At 43.3% G+C, this 16,488-nt stretch overlaps 5 protein-coding genes across 5 annotated transcripts; 3 read left to right on the top strand and 2 right to left on the bottom strand.

The window, feature by feature from the left end:
• Positions 1-218: 218 nt before the first annotated feature.
• MELLADRAFT_31883 (uncharacterized protein) lies at positions 219-419 on the top strand (the record flags this gene model as incomplete). Its single annotated transcript, XM_007407190.1, has 1 exon — positions 219-419. A coding segment is annotated over one exon (201 nt), but the record flags the coding sequence as incomplete, so codon positions are not given.
• A 2,070-nt stretch (positions 420-2,489) lies between these two features.
• Positions 2,490-2,945, top strand: MELLADRAFT_104222 (uncharacterized protein; the record flags this gene model as incomplete). The annotated part of the gene is made up of 1 exon (XM_007407191.1): positions 2,490-2,945. The coding sequence occupies one exon, from the start codon at positions 2,490-2,492 to the stop codon at positions 2,943-2,945; it is 456 nt and encodes a 151-aa protein (XP_007407253.1).
• A 4,840-nt stretch (positions 2,946-7,785) lies between these two features.
• Positions 7,786-9,002, bottom strand: MELLADRAFT_95983 (uncharacterized protein; the record flags this gene model as incomplete). The annotated part of the gene is made up of 3 exons (XM_007407159.1): positions 7,786-8,229; positions 8,300-8,907; positions 8,975-9,002. 3 exons carry the CDS (start codon positions 9,000-9,002, stop codon positions 7,786-7,788), a joined length of 1,080 nt encoding a protein of 359 aa, XP_007407221.1.
• Positions 9,003-10,400: 1,398 nt separating this feature from the next.
• Positions 10,401-11,626, top strand: MELLADRAFT_61202 (uncharacterized protein; the record flags this gene model as incomplete). The annotated part of the gene is made up of 3 exons (XM_007407192.1): positions 10,401-11,328; positions 11,408-11,515; positions 11,583-11,626. The coding sequence occupies 3 exons, from the start codon at positions 10,401-10,403 to the stop codon at positions 11,624-11,626; spliced, it is 1,080 nt and encodes a 359-aa protein (XP_007407254.1).
• Positions 11,627-12,700: 1,074 nt separating this feature from the next.
• On the bottom strand, positions 12,701-15,983 carry MELLADRAFT_95982 (uncharacterized protein; the record flags this gene model as incomplete). Its single annotated transcript, XM_007407158.1, has 6 exons — positions 12,701-13,141; positions 13,235-15,075; positions 15,154-15,255; positions 15,338-15,460; positions 15,519-15,692; positions 15,857-15,983. The coding sequence occupies 6 exons, from the start codon at positions 15,981-15,983 to the stop codon at positions 12,701-12,703; spliced, it is 2,808 nt and encodes a 935-aa protein (XP_007407220.1).
• Positions 15,984-16,488: the final 505 nt, after the last annotated feature.

The following is a 16,488-nucleotide window of genomic DNA, read 5'->3' as shown; positions in this document are numbered from 1 at the left end:
ATTGGCGAGATTGTAGCAAAGACAGGCAACAGAGAGTGGAACAAGAGTCTGGCTATGGTTATGGCACTGGGCCTCACATTTGGGCTTTGGCTGGCAAGGCATATTATTACATGCGCAGGACTGGTGGTGATCAAACCATTCTCCTCAGCGGTGAGAGTGGCAGTGGAAAATCGGAAGCTCGACGTTTATCAACATGTATGATCACCGATCTTTCATCAGCACTCCCAGGAAAGAAGGGCTCAAAACTCGTTCAACAGATCCCGGCTGCTCAATTCATTCTAGATAGTTTTGGAAACACTTTCACTTCAGATAACTCTAATGCATCCCGCTTTGGTCAATACACCGAGCTACAATTCGCCAAGAACGGTAAACTCTGTGGTCTCAAAACCTTGGAATACTATCTCAAACGTCAAAGGGTTGTTTCTCTAGACTTTCCTCCATTTGCGTTTGAACTAACCTCTTCATTTGTACTTGTAGATGTCTTTGTATCAATCAACACGCACACAAAAAGCTTTAGCTCTTTAAACCCTACCCAAGAACCTATTCACCAAAGTTCTCTCACTCAGCAGCCCTTCATACATCTTCCCACTGTTGAAACCCGTCTTTCATCATGTGTATCATGATCATACAGGCTTTTACGCAAAGGAGCTGCAAGTCATAGAAGACATTTCTTGATTTGTCGTGTATATCCGAAGCAAAGTGAGTCATCACGAGTTTCAACGGTTTGTTAAACAACAAATTGTTTCTCAGGCTCATGTTCGACTTGGAAAATCAAATTTAGGGATGAAGATCGTGATGGATCTGTTTTTCCACTTTTTTGAATACAATTCTGACTTGATCATATTTCTTTTGACGTTTTAGGTGATTGTTTCTGTGAGTTTATTGACATCAGTGCAGATTGTTTCAAGTTATGTTGGTAAAGAACATTTCTTAATAATCATGGATTCATTCTTGGGAATCTCAGCTCAAGTTTGGCAAACTTTGATTGTTGAGTCTCATTCATTCATCTTTCCAATTTACCAATCAAGCTCTAAACTGACAATCTTCTCATGATAGGTTCTTGGCTTTCCACTTCTCTATTGTTCTTTACCTACAATCAGAGCGATTTGGTTACGTCTTTGTTATTGTCTTCCGGCAGATCAAAGTCAAACTTCAGTGGATCGTGTCTCAACCTCTGAATCCTTCGAACGATTAGGATCAGGACGTTGGATACTACTTGGAGGCCTCTACATCACCATCATTTTAAGATGTCCTGCCTTTAACCCAGCCAAAGACAATCCATTCGCAATCACGCGGCTACCACTTGATACACCATCAGTTTCACTTACAGCTGCACTCGCTAAGCATCATTCTGCACACGGATTAAATGATACACCAATCGCTCAACAATGTCTTCTTCAACGTCTCACGAGTCTTGATTCACGGTTACTTTATACAATTTTGGGTCACAATTCACTCTTCAACTGTCATTGGTGTCGACATCCATCAAAAGAAGCTAATCATAAAAATGATCATTCCTACTATCATTTACCTTGTCTTGCATCAAAATATGCATTAGCACTCATTACCTTTGTCCCTAACACTGTGTCCGCGAGAAATGCGCCCGACGCCGGGCGAGCTCGAACTACACACGAACAGCGTAGGTTCGAAAGCGTTTGTTGCCTGAAGTTTGCAGACTGAGGCTCAATAATCCTCAGATCCGAAAAGCGTTACACAAACTTGCAGCCAAGATAATCCGCTGAAGCGGCCAAACAAAAGAGAGCTGTGCTGTGCGGCTCATTTAATGTATTTGGGGGTTCTCACCATCCGAGTGATTCTTCAGGAGGAAAGGACAGAACCCGGCATTTTTCATATCTAAGGGAAACCTGAAAGGGTGAAGATTGATGGGTATGATTATTCTGGTAAAGACAAAGACTCAAGACATACCAGATTGAGATAGGGATACATACACAAGATAGGAGTTTGATGCGATTACCATCACGAGTTTGTTATTGTTTTCCTCTTGTCAATCAAGTATGACTTCAATCTTTAGTCATTAGAAGCTATTTTCTTCTTAGGCGGTCCCTTGAAAGATATCTGTTATGCCACAAGATGTCTGTGCTCTTTTCAAATCGAATCGATGGTATCAAAAAGCTATCCTTTATGGGGTTATTTCGGGTTATTTCCTATATGAAAGCATCCTCCTCTAAGAGCAGTGTCCTATGTTAAAGCTGCCCGTTGAAGAACGTGGACCAACACGATTGACTTCCCCTAAGAGTGGTTTCATTCAACAAAACTGGCCGTCAATCACTTCTACGTGATTGTGTGATAGATTTATGACACGCACACGCGTCCCTTTGATCAGCGACGAATCTGTGACTCAAAGGCCGTTGACCGAATGGGCTATCTGCTGATACTCTGTTATTACCCTGCTTTGTATAAAAGTGGAGCAATTCTGTTACGGACAATTAATCACATCTCACCTCCAAACACACTTGAACTTTTTCAACATGGCCATCACAGTCCACGGTAATCTCACTCTTGCTGGACGCTCGTCTCTCATGATCACCACCCGCTCGAAGACAATTGCTCGTACTCCCTTAAGAGCTAGAAACAGAAACGCTCGCAGACACCAGCAAAGAGATAGATCACCTCGCCCTCAGCTAAGAAGAAACCCTCGAAGAGCCGCGAGCGAACCCCTCCCGATCCACTTACACAGACGTCCGCTGCCATCCTTACGCGACGATCCAGGATTCTGGACAAAGATTGCTACCCTTCCAGAAAATCTCTACCCTTACCTTTTGCCTCATTGCAACCCACGTGACTCCACCCGAGAAATCCTGCGACAACTTATTTGGCACTTCAACCCAGCCCGACGTATTCCCTCTGACACCTTGAAAGACAAGATACTTGAGTATTATCAAGAAGATGTTGTCCGTGGTTTTGGAGCGTACTATGGAGTTTAGCAGTTCGTATACTTCGCTGTTATGATCAGTTTGATTCCTTTCTGACACCTACCTCTTATGCTTTAGGAAAATTTACACTCTCATCATGAGGAACTTGTTACATCTTTTTACCACTGTTTCACGCTTAACTCTTTGTGGGTCATTATGAAATTTGTCGGCAAGATTTTCCTTTTAAGACCCTCTTTTTCAATTTTTGAGGCGTATTTTTACGTTATTTCTCTTGAGTTATAAATTCATCTCATTTTGACTTGTATATATTGTTATTTTCTAAAACTTTCACTTGAGTACGCTATATACATGATTTACTTACTGTATTCTCTTTCAACTTGCTTCTGATATGCCTGGTTTTGATGGTATTTTTCTTTCATCTTGTGAATAATTTATCATCTCATACAAACTCTCTATATTCTTGTTTTCTAAATCTAGTCTCTCAAAACTATATATGTAGTGAACAGAAAGGTTGAAGGTTTTTTCAATTTGTAAATAACATGTCTGGTGGTGTTTTTCTATGAATGATTTGTTTGGTGGATGTTATCTTGAAACTTTTGAACCTTACTGATCAACTTCACTATCTGCAAAGATTCCACTCTGGTTCATCATCATCATCAGTGTGTTACCTGAGATTGAACTGAAAATTTTTAAGGCTCACAATGTTCCTGAGACTGACGATTGACAGTGTTTCTTCCTCAATGCCTAGGTGACCAACCGGATTGGACATCATCACAGCGTGACCAACTAGATCATTTATGTCTATTACTACTGAACACTCAGTCTTTGAGTAAACAATGTCAGCATGTAGGCGGGGATGCGAAATATAGCAGTTTCTTGATGAATCATTACCCTTCAGGCTTGCAAACTGGCTGACCACCAAAAAAACCGTTGGTGTTGCCTCAGAAACAAAAGCATACTGAATTTTCCCAAAATGATTATGTCCTTCAATAGAATATTCAATTTTGCTGTTTCCTTGACTCCTGCAAAGCTCGTTGGAGGTGTAATGCTTCCCAAAAATCCTCAATCGTTTGGTAGTTTGAACCGATTTAGGCAGAGCGGGATGATCACTAGAAGGGGAACTGATGTCCGAAAACAAACCGTAACGCTTATTCACAGCAAGATTCAGATATCGAAACCAGATTGAATAGGTATCACTGTCAAGTGTTGTCTCGGCAGACCATGCGGTTGGTGTTGTTCCGGTGAGCTTGGCTAATATCTGATCTCGGATTCTTGGATCAGCTCGGCTGAGGAACGTTGGGGCATTTTTTAACATGGCTCGGAAGATCCCTTGACGATGAAAAAATTCACACATTGTCTTATCGACTTCCCCTTGAAAAGACAAAGATGTTAGCAGCTTTCCCCGGGATGATAAGCTGAAATACAAACCTATGTGGTGATTCTTGGGGTTTTTTACCAGCATACCATTCACACGCTCGCCAGCCATTCCTGCAGTGTATGCAGGAGGGCCAAATAGACGGGCAATATCTTTGAGATGATGAAGGTAATGTAAGTTTGGCTTAACACTGACACCTTTCCAATGTGTGACAAGATGATTGCGGAAATCATGGAGCATTGTTTGTAAATCAACCCCGTCGTCTTCTTTCCAGGTTCGAGAAAACAAAGTGTTCGTGATTTCCACTACATAGATGAGAGACTGGCACATAGCCTGACTCTTGGGATCGTCTGACAGATAAAGCTTAGGAATGATTGTAAGGACGATGTAGACAGTGTAAAAGGTCAACCACTCTGTAGCCTTGAGCTTGCCTACCTTTGGCAAGCCTATACCGGTTGGAGGACGGGTCATCCAAGTTGGTGTTTGAACTTTTGCAATGCAGCTTTGAATATCTTCTAAATCAGACATTGTGAATTTCGGATTTGAAGGGTCATACTGCAAGCGAGTAGGTTTTGGATGAGTTTTTTTGGTGGAGGGTCCAGGCTTCGAAGTAGTACGTCCTGAGTTTGATTCTTTCACTCTAAGACGTTTATTTCCGACGTTTCCACGAACTGTTGTATCAGAATCACTACTGTGACTCTCCCGGGTTAACTGAGACACATTTACCCTGCGCTGCAATCGAACACGCCTTTGAATTTGAACAACATGAGTGATGTTTTTGGAAGTAATAGCTCGTTTTTCCCGCAGGCGAGTTGAACGTCGGACTGATACCTGAGACGAGGATTCAGCGGAAGGTTTAGTGGTTTCTGAATCATCCAAATCCATTGACTCGTCCACATCGATGCTATCGTTAGATTGTTCAATACCTTGAACTCCTGTCTCTGGGTGGCGCTGTTGACGGCTGCGTTTCTTGGGATTTAGGACAAGACTTGTTGTCTCCTCAGTCGAACAGGACTCAATTTCGCCTTCTGAGTCAGCAAAGAACTGAGACGAGTTGGAAGCACTTTTTGTTTCAGCAGGAAGCGTCAAATAACTAGGAAAGCCTTGATTATCCGAGTCAGGGACCAATTGTGATGACTGTTGGCTTGAGTCATGCTTCGGTTCAAGAATCGTGGGTGTGTCCTACAGATGGGTACAAAAATCGGAGTTCAACCATCATGATCGATAAAGTTATTATCAGTCCAAGATAACGTACACTATTCTGGAGATCAACAACCGCTTTTCTCAAAGGCATGGCCATCCGAGCATTCATTTTCTGTTTTGACGACAACGATTGACCAGCATCCTTCAGTCGTAGAAAAGACCCCGCGTGGTCATTAAGGAGGCCAAGCAGCACACAGTGCATAATGTCAACAGTGACAAATTCAATTGGACGCCAATAGGGAAGCTCAGACAAAACCGTGTATCGAACTCCACGAGCAGCAAAAACTTTCTCTTGATCCTTTTCAGTTGGGGCATCTCGCCACTCCTCGGCATGTTTTTGATGATCGGCTCGCTCCGGCCATGTTGATACATCAGTGCTGTCTCGTTGGCCTAAGGTAAGAGCGCAGTGCGCACAAAAGAATGTGGCAGAGTGGGCAGCAAACCCTGCCATCTTTCTCATCGCCAAGATATCGGCTATCAGAGGCCATAATGCAGCACGTATGACACGACCAGTTGGGTGAGCAGAAGTTGAGGTGAAAAATACTCCTTTCCACAACTCTTGGAACTCGTCTACTAGCGGTTTCAAAAGCTCGTTGGTTTGTTCGAGTTTTGGTTCGTCTGGCCCAGGAATCACTCCAAAAAGGAGAAGATACTCCTGCTTATATCGTATGTTTGGTGGTAAGTTGAAGCATATTAATAAAATAGTCCCATGAGAGTATCTACGGCGAGATCCACGTCCATGTGGATTAAACCAATCAATGTAGAGTCCAAAGATGAGATTCCCACTTCTCGAAGTAAAACACGTTCCTGATTGGGTAAAAGACTTCCACATTTCCCCATCCCATATGTCCTTCATTGTAGATGTGCTAGTAGTAGACTGATGCTGAAAGGGGGCGTCGAGAGAAGCTTCAAACCCAGGGATACAGAGCATTCTCCCCAGCCATTTTCGAACAGAATGATAATGAAACTGGCGATATGGCTTGAGCGCTGATGTATACATGGAGCGTCCACAAGGATGGCGAGTGACTGGATCGCTTGTTGATTCTTCGGGTTGTCGTAGAAACCGCAACGCCTTACATGTGAACGTGGGATCAACTTGGTCTTTGGAGACAGGCGGCCCATCCAGCGTGAAGCATTCGGGACAGCAAATCTGTGATTCCAGTTGGATATCAAGGTTCAACATCGTGTACAACGTGGGCAGGGACAATGGTAAGTCCTCCCAGTATGATCGGCCTGTATAGTTGGCGTCCTTTGCTGTCTGTTCAATCTGTAGCTTGTTCATGAGAAGCAGAGTGCGGCTCGAATCGTGTCCAGCACGTTTGATGATACTGCCGTGGGCGACCTGTAGCATTGCGATGATACAGGCTGGGCGCTGAAGATAAACGTGAGGAAATTGATAGGCCGTAGTCGAGACAGTCAATCCAAAAGAAGGATTCGTGCTATCTTCATCGGCTGCATTCGTTGCTTGAACATTGTTTGCAGAGCTGCTTCGACGTCGAGGTAGCCTAGATACCAAAAGGTCTGGCCTAGACGATGAATTTTGAACATGATTGATTGGTAAATGGCCAGCACTCAGTGATCTTCGCCGCCCCTAGTAACACAAGATTTCAGCTAAAAGTTTAAGTTGAAAAGGATGTTAGAATGTACTTGCGCGATCATTTGCAAGTCTTTCAGTTGCAGTCCCAGTGTGCTGTGGTTGGGCGGATTGAGATGGAGATCCTTGAATTGCTGTTGCACGGAGCCTTCGCAGCCTCTTGTTGTGGAGTGACCCATTTTGACGGTTCCTGAGCTTTCCGTGACGGAGAACCCCCTGAAACTCAAATTGTTCCGAGCCACATCCAAGTTCAGTACAGCAACAGATGTGAAATTTATTCATGGTAGACATTATAAAAGAAAAGACGTGGTTTTTGATTGGTGATGGGCTATTGTGGTGAGAATTTGATAGCGGAGAAGCTTCTACTGGCAGGTTTGGCCTCAGCCCATACTTCTATGTATGTATAAGCATCAACTTTGGGTGTGTATGTACACACCTATGTACACACCCGCTTTTTGCCGCTATCAGCTCAAATAGCAGTATAAATCGGTTCAAGATCAAGACTTATTGAAAGAAGCGAAAAAGGTTAACATGAAAGATAATGATTTTGAATGCATCTGTCATTTCATCCTCAAAACTGTAACTTGGTTGGAACAAATATACACAAGAAAAAGTGGCAAAACTGATTCAATTATGCAGGTCAGTCTTGAATAGATCATAGAAGCTATAAATATTAAAAAAGGTGACTACAAGTAAAAGATTGATATGATAATTGTGTACTACGATAAAGCAGCGCGTATCATACATGTTAAGACGCCAAGAGCAGGACTGAAAGATTTCTGAGTAAGAAGATACTTCTTAGTATCTTGAAAGCTATCCCGCCAACTGGGACAGTAACAATTCAATGGAAGATTCCGGGGAGCTTTTCCAGAAGTGGAGACTCGGACCGCCGGCCGCCTTCTCATATCCAGCCGAAGAGCTGCCCACCTTGCTCCATGTAAGGCCTTCTGCTGCTTAAAAGAAAGCTTATCGAGTAAATGAAGAAACTCCTGATATTCTGGACTTCTCCAAACCATCCCTACCGCTCGAGTCTGCCCAGGTCCATCGTCCTCGGTATCCGAACAGCAGACAGCATCTGGAAGGAAGTCTAGTGCAGTGGATAGAAGGTGGGGATTTTCGGCTTCAACCAATTCTTCAAGCGCTTCTTGCCGGTAACGAAAAATCTGGGTAGGAAGTCCATATCAGCAACCATAAAGATTCTTGACGTAAGATTTGCTGCTTCAAAAAACGTACAGTTGCTCGTCTCTGAGTTTTCTTCTTTCGAATGTAATATACTTCAGATTTTGTTTTTTGTCCCCGAAGCCATCTCTCCATTACAGCTCGTACTATCGCATCACTAAAATACTTAGGATCCGCCCCATATAAAGAGAACGCGCCATGTACTTGTGCCCATCTCCAGTGTTTTAGCAGCAGAGCAAGCATTATTTGATTCCAACGACAGTCTCTTGACTCCCAAGCAAGTGTTGCACGAGGAATGAGAAGTTGAGACATATCAGAAAGAAAGTATTCTTTGTAGATTAACCAGCATGATTTTTGTCGGGGACGATGGGTGATTTTTTTGGAAATACTAGGAGGTGGAAGATTGAGAGAGAATACAGTTGAATCGGCGAGAATGGACTCGGGGGTAATTTGCGGGAGAACACTGAGCTCCTCAGGAGTTGGACTATCAGGATATGGTACTCGAGAGGTAGAAACTCCAAGAAGATATTTCATGTAATCGATGATAGCCTGATAAGAGCCGGAATTTCGATCAGGTAGCCACGCAGCTACCTCTTTATTCTCTGCTTTCAGGGTTTTGACGGTCCTGCCATCTTTGAAATGCATAGCCTGGGTGACGACAGCTTTCCGCCAGAGTTGAGAGAAGAATCAGTGATTATTTCAACGTAATGAGAGTGTATTTCAACTCACATTCACTTATACTGGCTGCCGCTGCCATGGGTCTACGTTTAAAAAATCTACGTTTAAAAAATCTACGTTTAAAAAAGAAGAAAACTCTGGAAAACTTCGCCGGGAAGATGTGATACAAAATAAACAAAGCAGAGAAAAAGGTTTGAAAATCCGCAGAGATTAGTGCCTAGACGCAAATAGAGAGAGTTTTGTTTACTCTTGACCAATTTGAAGGTCACTGGATGAAGCGGAAAGCTTTCAAGGGCTAATTGACTGAAACTTGTGACACGTAAATGAGAAAAGAAGAGAACACTCTGCAAATCTTCGCTGGGAAGATTGAGATGTGATACAAAATGAACAAAGAGAAGGGAAAAGTTTGAAAGTCCACGTAGATTGGTGCCTAGACCGTGACGCAAATAGAGTAAATTGGGAGGTCTTTGCCAGAAAGACTGAAATGTAATACACAACGAGTAAAAAGAAGAGTCCTACATATGGAAATTGGCCATGGTAGTGCTCAGAGGTATATCAAGAGGAGCACAAAAGAATTTGAAAAAGAGTGACGGATTGACCTACTCAAAAAAGGGGCAGGATAAGCGTGATTTGTTACTTTGGGAACTACAGCTTGAGGTTCGGGCTTGGTAAGTAGAAGGACGTCATGATAGGTCATGATCCTACTCATGAAAGGGGTGAGAGTTTGATTGATTGTTCTCACCCTGTCAAGATCATGGAAATCTTGCCGAGAAGAAACAAACAGAGCAAGCAGAATAACAAAAGACTTTCACATCTTACCGTTTATGTAACCATTCCCTAAGTCCTTCAGTTGTTTGTGCATCTGTTGAGTGAACAGCCCATACTTTGATCTCACTAACACGCATAGGACCACAATGAACAAGGTGTAATTTTGGTCCTATGACATGACATAAGACCATTATGATGTAATATACAATGGCCTTGTTTACCTTGTTTACCTTGATTCCGAAAAGACTTCGCAAACTACCACTTGAGGTAGGAGGACATCATGATCTTACTCGTGAAAGGGGTGAGAGTTTGATTGATTATTTTGACCCGTTCAAAATAATGGAAATCTCGCCGAGAAGCAACCAACGGAACAGGGAGAGTAAGAAAAAGGGCTTCTTCATCTTACCGTTTATGTCACAACTGATTCAGTTGCTTGTGCATCTGCTGAGAGGACAGCCTATTTAAGCTCTACTTTTTGGACTACACTCTGACCTAGGCATCCGAATACTCAGTCAGCAAAGACACCACTGTTTGATCCATCACGTCTTTTTCTATTCCATCTAAATATACTTTCTGATCACTCACTATGTTCAAAAAATGTGCCTTGAAGGCGAAAAGTTGGATATGTAATTCTCTTTTATCCTGCTCACTCTTTCGATTTCATTTGTTGACCTAAGCCTTGATATGCTCTATCAACTTCGCAGCCAACATGAAAACCCAAGTTTCTAGACGCCCATCCGGTGTCACACGTCACGTATTGATCAAGTCTCCACTTCGAAAGCGGGCCTCAGAAGCCAGGAAGTGGATTGGTATACCTCGTCTCGATTTATGTTCTCAGTGTAGAGATTTCTCTTTGCTGACTATCCTTTTTCTGGTTTACTTCCTTCCAGCATCAAGATTTCGTTTACGTCGATTCCCAGGAGGTTCACAACTTAAGAACACCCCACCAAACACCGATTTGCCCAACCCCATAGATACCGCTCGTCTTGATGGGACTCGTGTTGGATTCCGCACCCCTCATCACAGTCCACAATCATCGACACCTAGCTCTTCTACTCAATCAAGCACCGGCACCCTGCAAGTGACTTTGTTCAAATCAAACCACACGGAATCCACCCCGTCAAGTCCTATTCACATGGTAGATCTGAACACAGATCTAGATTCTTCCATCCTAGATTCTCCCGCTGCGTCAAACCCAACGCACTTGGGTTGCACTACCTTGTATCGGAGTGCCTCGTGTGCTGCACTTCATGCTGATCATATGACTCGGTCTAACCGGCGCCCCAGGGCGGCATCAGCACCTGTCTTACAACAGTCTTATAGCGAAATTTCACTAGAACAAGCCTCGTCTGTTGAACCTCTTCAACACGCTAGCTCTCAACGCAGCCACCGTCCCATATACTTAGACTTTACTACGCCACACATAGCTACTTACTCTTTGAGTGATGTCCTCAATTCGTCTGACATCAGTGTTGCTTTAGATTTGAGTCTTACCTCTTCAGCAATCAGCTTGATGAGCATTGATCGCTTCACTCTTGAACCCCCTCTTGAATCCCGTGTAATTGGTCAGCGGGCTCACAAGCGCTCAAGATCACTATCTGAATGTGTCTTAACCAATAATCACGATTGGTCAAGAGGTAAGTGTCCTGTTATATGCCATGAAACTACGGCACAAGTAGTTTTTGAGTTGAACTGTTTTGTTCTAATTTGTTACAGATCGACCGGAAAAGCGGCGCCGAATTTCTTCTGAGGCTGACATACACGCCTGTGAAGGCGATTTTAGGAAACGTTGTGTCTCGGTCTCTGCTTACGAACAACTTGAGGGTAAGTCTTGAAATTTGCAATCGCTCTGTCATCAAACCTCAATTTAACACTATCTTTTGTCCTCCAGAACCGGCTCACAAGCGCCAGAGGCCTATTATGGGTTTAATGTGATCCCTGTCCTTGGTACATAACCAGCTACTTGTATAAACTCTGGGTTAAATACACGCAATTGGCCAGCTAAAGAGATTTGAAATGTGTCAGAAACAGAGGAAGATGAGTCGAAAGAATTTCACAGAAGAGTGTTCATGTAAATAGATGTATATAAATCCACGTAAATATAAATACAACGAGCTGTTGATAGGAAGAAGCCTCTGAATTTGATTTTGCTACACCACATATGGATGTAACTGTATCTTAATACCTGAAAGAGTCTGCTATGGTTCACAGCTCTGACTGTACCATCAATCTTGTGCTTTGGGAGTTTTTGATGGCATAAATTCATTGCTTTTTCCTGTAAATAGATGTATATAAATCCACGTAACTATAAATACAACTGAGCTGTTGTAGGAAGAAGTGTCTAATGGTGATTTTATACACCACATATGGATGTAGATTTTTTTTAAGACCTGAAGAGGGTCTGCTACGGTTCATTGCTCTGAGTTGTCTGCATCATAATCTAGTGCTTTGGAAGTTTTTGAAAAATTCATTTTTTTTTTCATGTAAATAGATGTACATATATAAATCCACGTAACTATAACTACAACTGAGATGCTGATAGGAAGCTGAATTTAATTTTGCTACAGCGCATATGGATGTCACTGCTTCTTGATACCTGAAGGGAGTGTGCTACGTTTCGTGGCACTGACTGCAGCATCAATCTTGTGTTTTGGGAGTCTTTGATGACAAATATTCATTGCTTTCATGCAATGTACACATAGACTTCAATTGGTTGCATTGATAAATTGCACAGAAATGTATACCAAATTCAAGATATATGTAGGACTCGGAGACGTGAATTTAATGAAGATATATGATTCAGGCAATTTGTTGTCACCTTCCAGAGCTAAAGTACATGTATATTCTGAGAAAAGTGGAAAGTAATTATTCAATATAAAAAATGTGACAACCACTCCAATATCTCACCAATATATCAATGACACAATTGAGAGGATAGTCAGTGCTGCAATGATTAATCAAGAATTCCATATTCATCAAGATAGTACGTCGCAGTCAAAGAGTTTAAAGCTATGGCTGTCCTGCTGGACGAAGAAGCCATCGAGTACGTGCAATCAGAGGTGTCAAATCAAATACCTTAGCTGATAGATCAAGAGCGGCCACTTCAGCTCTTGAAACGTATGTATCCATGAATTCTTCATCTAGCAAAGATCTTGGAAATCCTCGGGGAGGTCGAGAAAGAATGTCGGCTTCTCCTGGTTCGGCATACAACCCACGTAGCAACGCCTTGGTGGCAGTAGTCTTAGCCTGATCATTCTTTTGGGTGGTGATGCACAATGAATCTAGCTCATTGAGCAAGGTAACAAGATCTTGGGATCTCCAGAGCTTGGGTATCCTGTACAAGGTACCATCAGAGTCGACTTCGTCCTCGGAGTGTGCCGATTGGTGAGACAAAATATTGCGGAGGTCGCTGTGCTCTTTGAAATGTATTTCAAGAACCTGTCGGCGAAGCTCACAGACCTATGCGAGAAGTCGCATAAAAAATAAGCATCAAATCATAGAAGGCTGTCCCTCATTAGGAAGGCATATGTCATGATCACTTACCCGCTTCTGAGAGGCCTTTTTACAAAGCTTTTCTTTTGCTTCTGCTGGATCCGCACCGCTTTTTTCATCGGAACATTGGGATACGTATTCGCGGGACTTCGTATTGAACCATCTCTCCAGTATTTGACGAATGTTCTTGGATGTTACCAGCTTGATATTGATGTCGTAGTCATCGGCTGCTCCCCTCCTATGACACTTTTCCCATTCTTCGGAGATAATGGCCAGCACACTTTCATTCCAGCTTGACTTGGCAGAATGCAGCCAATCATACGCAAGTCGAGGGAACCCAGCAAGAGCCAAGACTCTTTCACAAGTATAAGCTACAGATGTTGAGTATCCAATTCGACCGTTTTGAAGCACAACTTGAGAGACAAATTCCACAGGCTGAGCATTTGATACAACTTTTTCTGCGGCGAGTTTTTCAACAATAGCAAGCTGGGAGGTAGTAGCAAGTGGGTTCTTTCGGCGGTAGCGATTACGAGCTTCGAGGATTGATCGCTGAACTACTTCCTGCCGCAAGACTTCGCGTTGATCCCATTCACGGTACTCTTGATTAGATGGTGGTGGTGGAAGCAAATAATCAGAATTTCTACCCTTTCTTTTTCGTGGTATCCCAAAAAGAAGCTTGACGTAATCTTGAATTGCTCTGGTTAGTGGTTCGTGAGGAGAACATTTTGGAGTATTCTTTGAAAGCTTGGCTAGTCGTGTCGATTCTTGTCTTTCTTTTGTTTTTTGAGTCCGGCTTTTCGCTTCACGGGCTTTGTACTTTTGTCTCTCAGCAAGATCGAAATCACCATCTGATTCGTTGTCTTCAAAGTCGCTGTAATCAAACTCATCTTCTGGCAATTCATTCTGAGTATCAAGTGGGGTAAATTGACGTCCATGTCGGTCTTCTGTCAAACACAAAGACATTTCATCTTCCTCACGAGATCGAGGACGCACTCCAGCATATCTAGAACGGGTGCTGCTTGAATCTATTGACATCCTTGAAGATCCACGTGTTTGAGATGGTAAAGTAAGGTTCCCTTCTGAAGATGAATCAATTGACATAATAGAAGATCCGTGACTAGCAGGTATAGTGTAGTGTCCGAATTTGCGGGGAGGCAAGCTATCATGAGGAGCAGATGAATGTCTAGATGTATGAGTACCTCCACTAGAGTTTCCAGGATGCCGAGGTATTCTTGTTCGCGAAGTTGATGCGATGGGTGGTGACCAAGACCGCCGTGAATGAGTCAATAATGCTTGTGAAGTTGATGCTATGGGTGGTGACCGAGACCGCCGAGGATGGTTCAACACTGCTTGTGAAGTCGACGCAATGGGTGGTGACCGAGACCGTCGTGAATTTGAGGTGTGGGACCGCGGAGCGTAGGATATTGTGTCTTGCAATAGCCCAGGAGATGCTAGTCGAGGCCTTCCGGAGCATGATGACTTCAGATTCAGCGGGGCAATCTTTCGCTGTTGGGATAGTATGGTGCGTGTCTTGAGGCCTTCCGAAGGCGCCTGAGCCTCTTGAGGGGGAAAAGATTCGTTGCCACACCGACGCTTAGGCTCCTGTTCGTCGTCATCATTGAATGTCTGGGGTCTTTTTCGCGAGCTGTGACCATCTCTCGATAAGATATCCAGCCTCGCTGTGTGATGATCGGGTGATATATGGTATGGTATGGTGGAAATTCGATGTCGTGCGCTTGGAAGAGAAGGAGCGCCAGGTGTGATGATTGAAGGATTGTAATTCGCCTGGATGTTGCTTTCCGATGATTGTTGTGAATGATCTTGCTGGCTTTGGAAGCGTCGATCAGCCAGAATGCTTTGAAGCTGTTGATAAAGCGCGGACTGTGTTTCGTCTATGGTTTGTTTGGATCAAGTCTACCAGTCAGATCTAAGGGCACATTTTGAGGGAAATTTCAAAGAAAGAGACCGACTCAATTGCTCATAGACTGGCTGAAACGTAGAGTCTGGGTGTCCTGGGTCATTTTTTTCATAAAGCTCTGGTGGGTTTTTTGGTTGGCCGGGGTTTTCTGGGTCTGTCCAATCCAAGTCAGAATTGCACACCTGGACAGATGGACAGGAACATTTATACAAAAGACAAAGCAAAAAACAACAGACCCATCTGATTATATCCGTCATCATCTTTCCCAGTAGGACTCGGCGCATTGTTATGTGACTCGATGGTATTTGCATAAAAAGCCACAGGACTTGTGATTTGTTCCAAGGCGTCATCGGCTGGGCCTGTACAGAAGCAACTTAGATTGATATAAAACATAAAAGATATAGCAAAAACACCGACCACTTTGATTATATCCAACCTTTGTTTCATTTGATGTGTAGTTGTCCAAGACGTTTGTAAGTCTTTCCGGGCCACCTGTAGGACCTACTGTATTGAAGGGATGTGATCGGATGACATTTTCGTCAAAAGTGTTGCGACTGGTGATTTGTTCGGAAACATCGTCGTTGACTGGGCCTGTATAAAAGGTAGGAGTCAGAATGGAGCCAAAACAACAACAAGCAGACAAGACTTGCAGATAAACTCTTGATCAACTGCTTGGGAATAAGGGTCTAGGTAGGTTCTGGAGTCAGCATGGGAGCTTGATATGAAAATTTGTTGACTTGGATGGCGCTGCTCACAAGAAGTCTCTGCCTGAGAGATCTCTGTGTAACGTTCATCCTCTGCCACATCAATCTTGGTTTGTGATTGCTGATCGTGTTCTTCTCTCCATGGGTTGGCCATTGAATACTTATTGAGTTGGGACATTGTTGGAGGATTCAGATGATCATGACAGTCGAGCAAGAAGGGTGGATTAGTGGGCAGAGTTCACGAGGGGTCCAGGTGAAAGGGGGAAATTTGATATACATACATACATGTATCACAGAATGTGTTTGCGTATTGATTGATTACAGGTACAGTGTTACGAATACATGGTAGCTTAACTATGTCCCTCTACTAAGTACTTGCTCGTCCAAGAGGGACTTAGTTAAGTTAGGAATACGTGTAATGTCAATGATATGTATGTACATGCAAGAGGAAAGGAACAAAGGAGCGGTGAGCCTGCGGGATGATGAAGATGCTTAGTTCAAAGCTCAGATGATCATGAGTGTACCTCATCTCTGCATCTGGCTCACTTTTGTCTGCGCTTGACGTGCTCAGTTTTGTCTATTTGACAAATCCTTGCCAAATCTACGGAGATTGGAGCTCGCCTGGCGACGGCGCATTTCTCGCGGACACAGTGTAAGCTGATGTTGCATTTCGCGTCCAAGTG

This window comes from Melampsora larici-populina, assembly GCF_000204055.1.
Source record: "Melampsora larici-populina 98AG31 unplaced genomic scaffold MELLAscaffold_8, whole genome shotgun sequence".
In the NCBI taxonomy this organism is placed as follows: Eukaryota; Fungi; Basidiomycota; class Pucciniomycetes; order Pucciniales; family Melampsoraceae; genus Melampsora; species Melampsora laricis-populina.
Note: the sequence above shows the minus strand (reverse complement) of the source record. Positions and strands in the feature narration are given on the sequence as shown.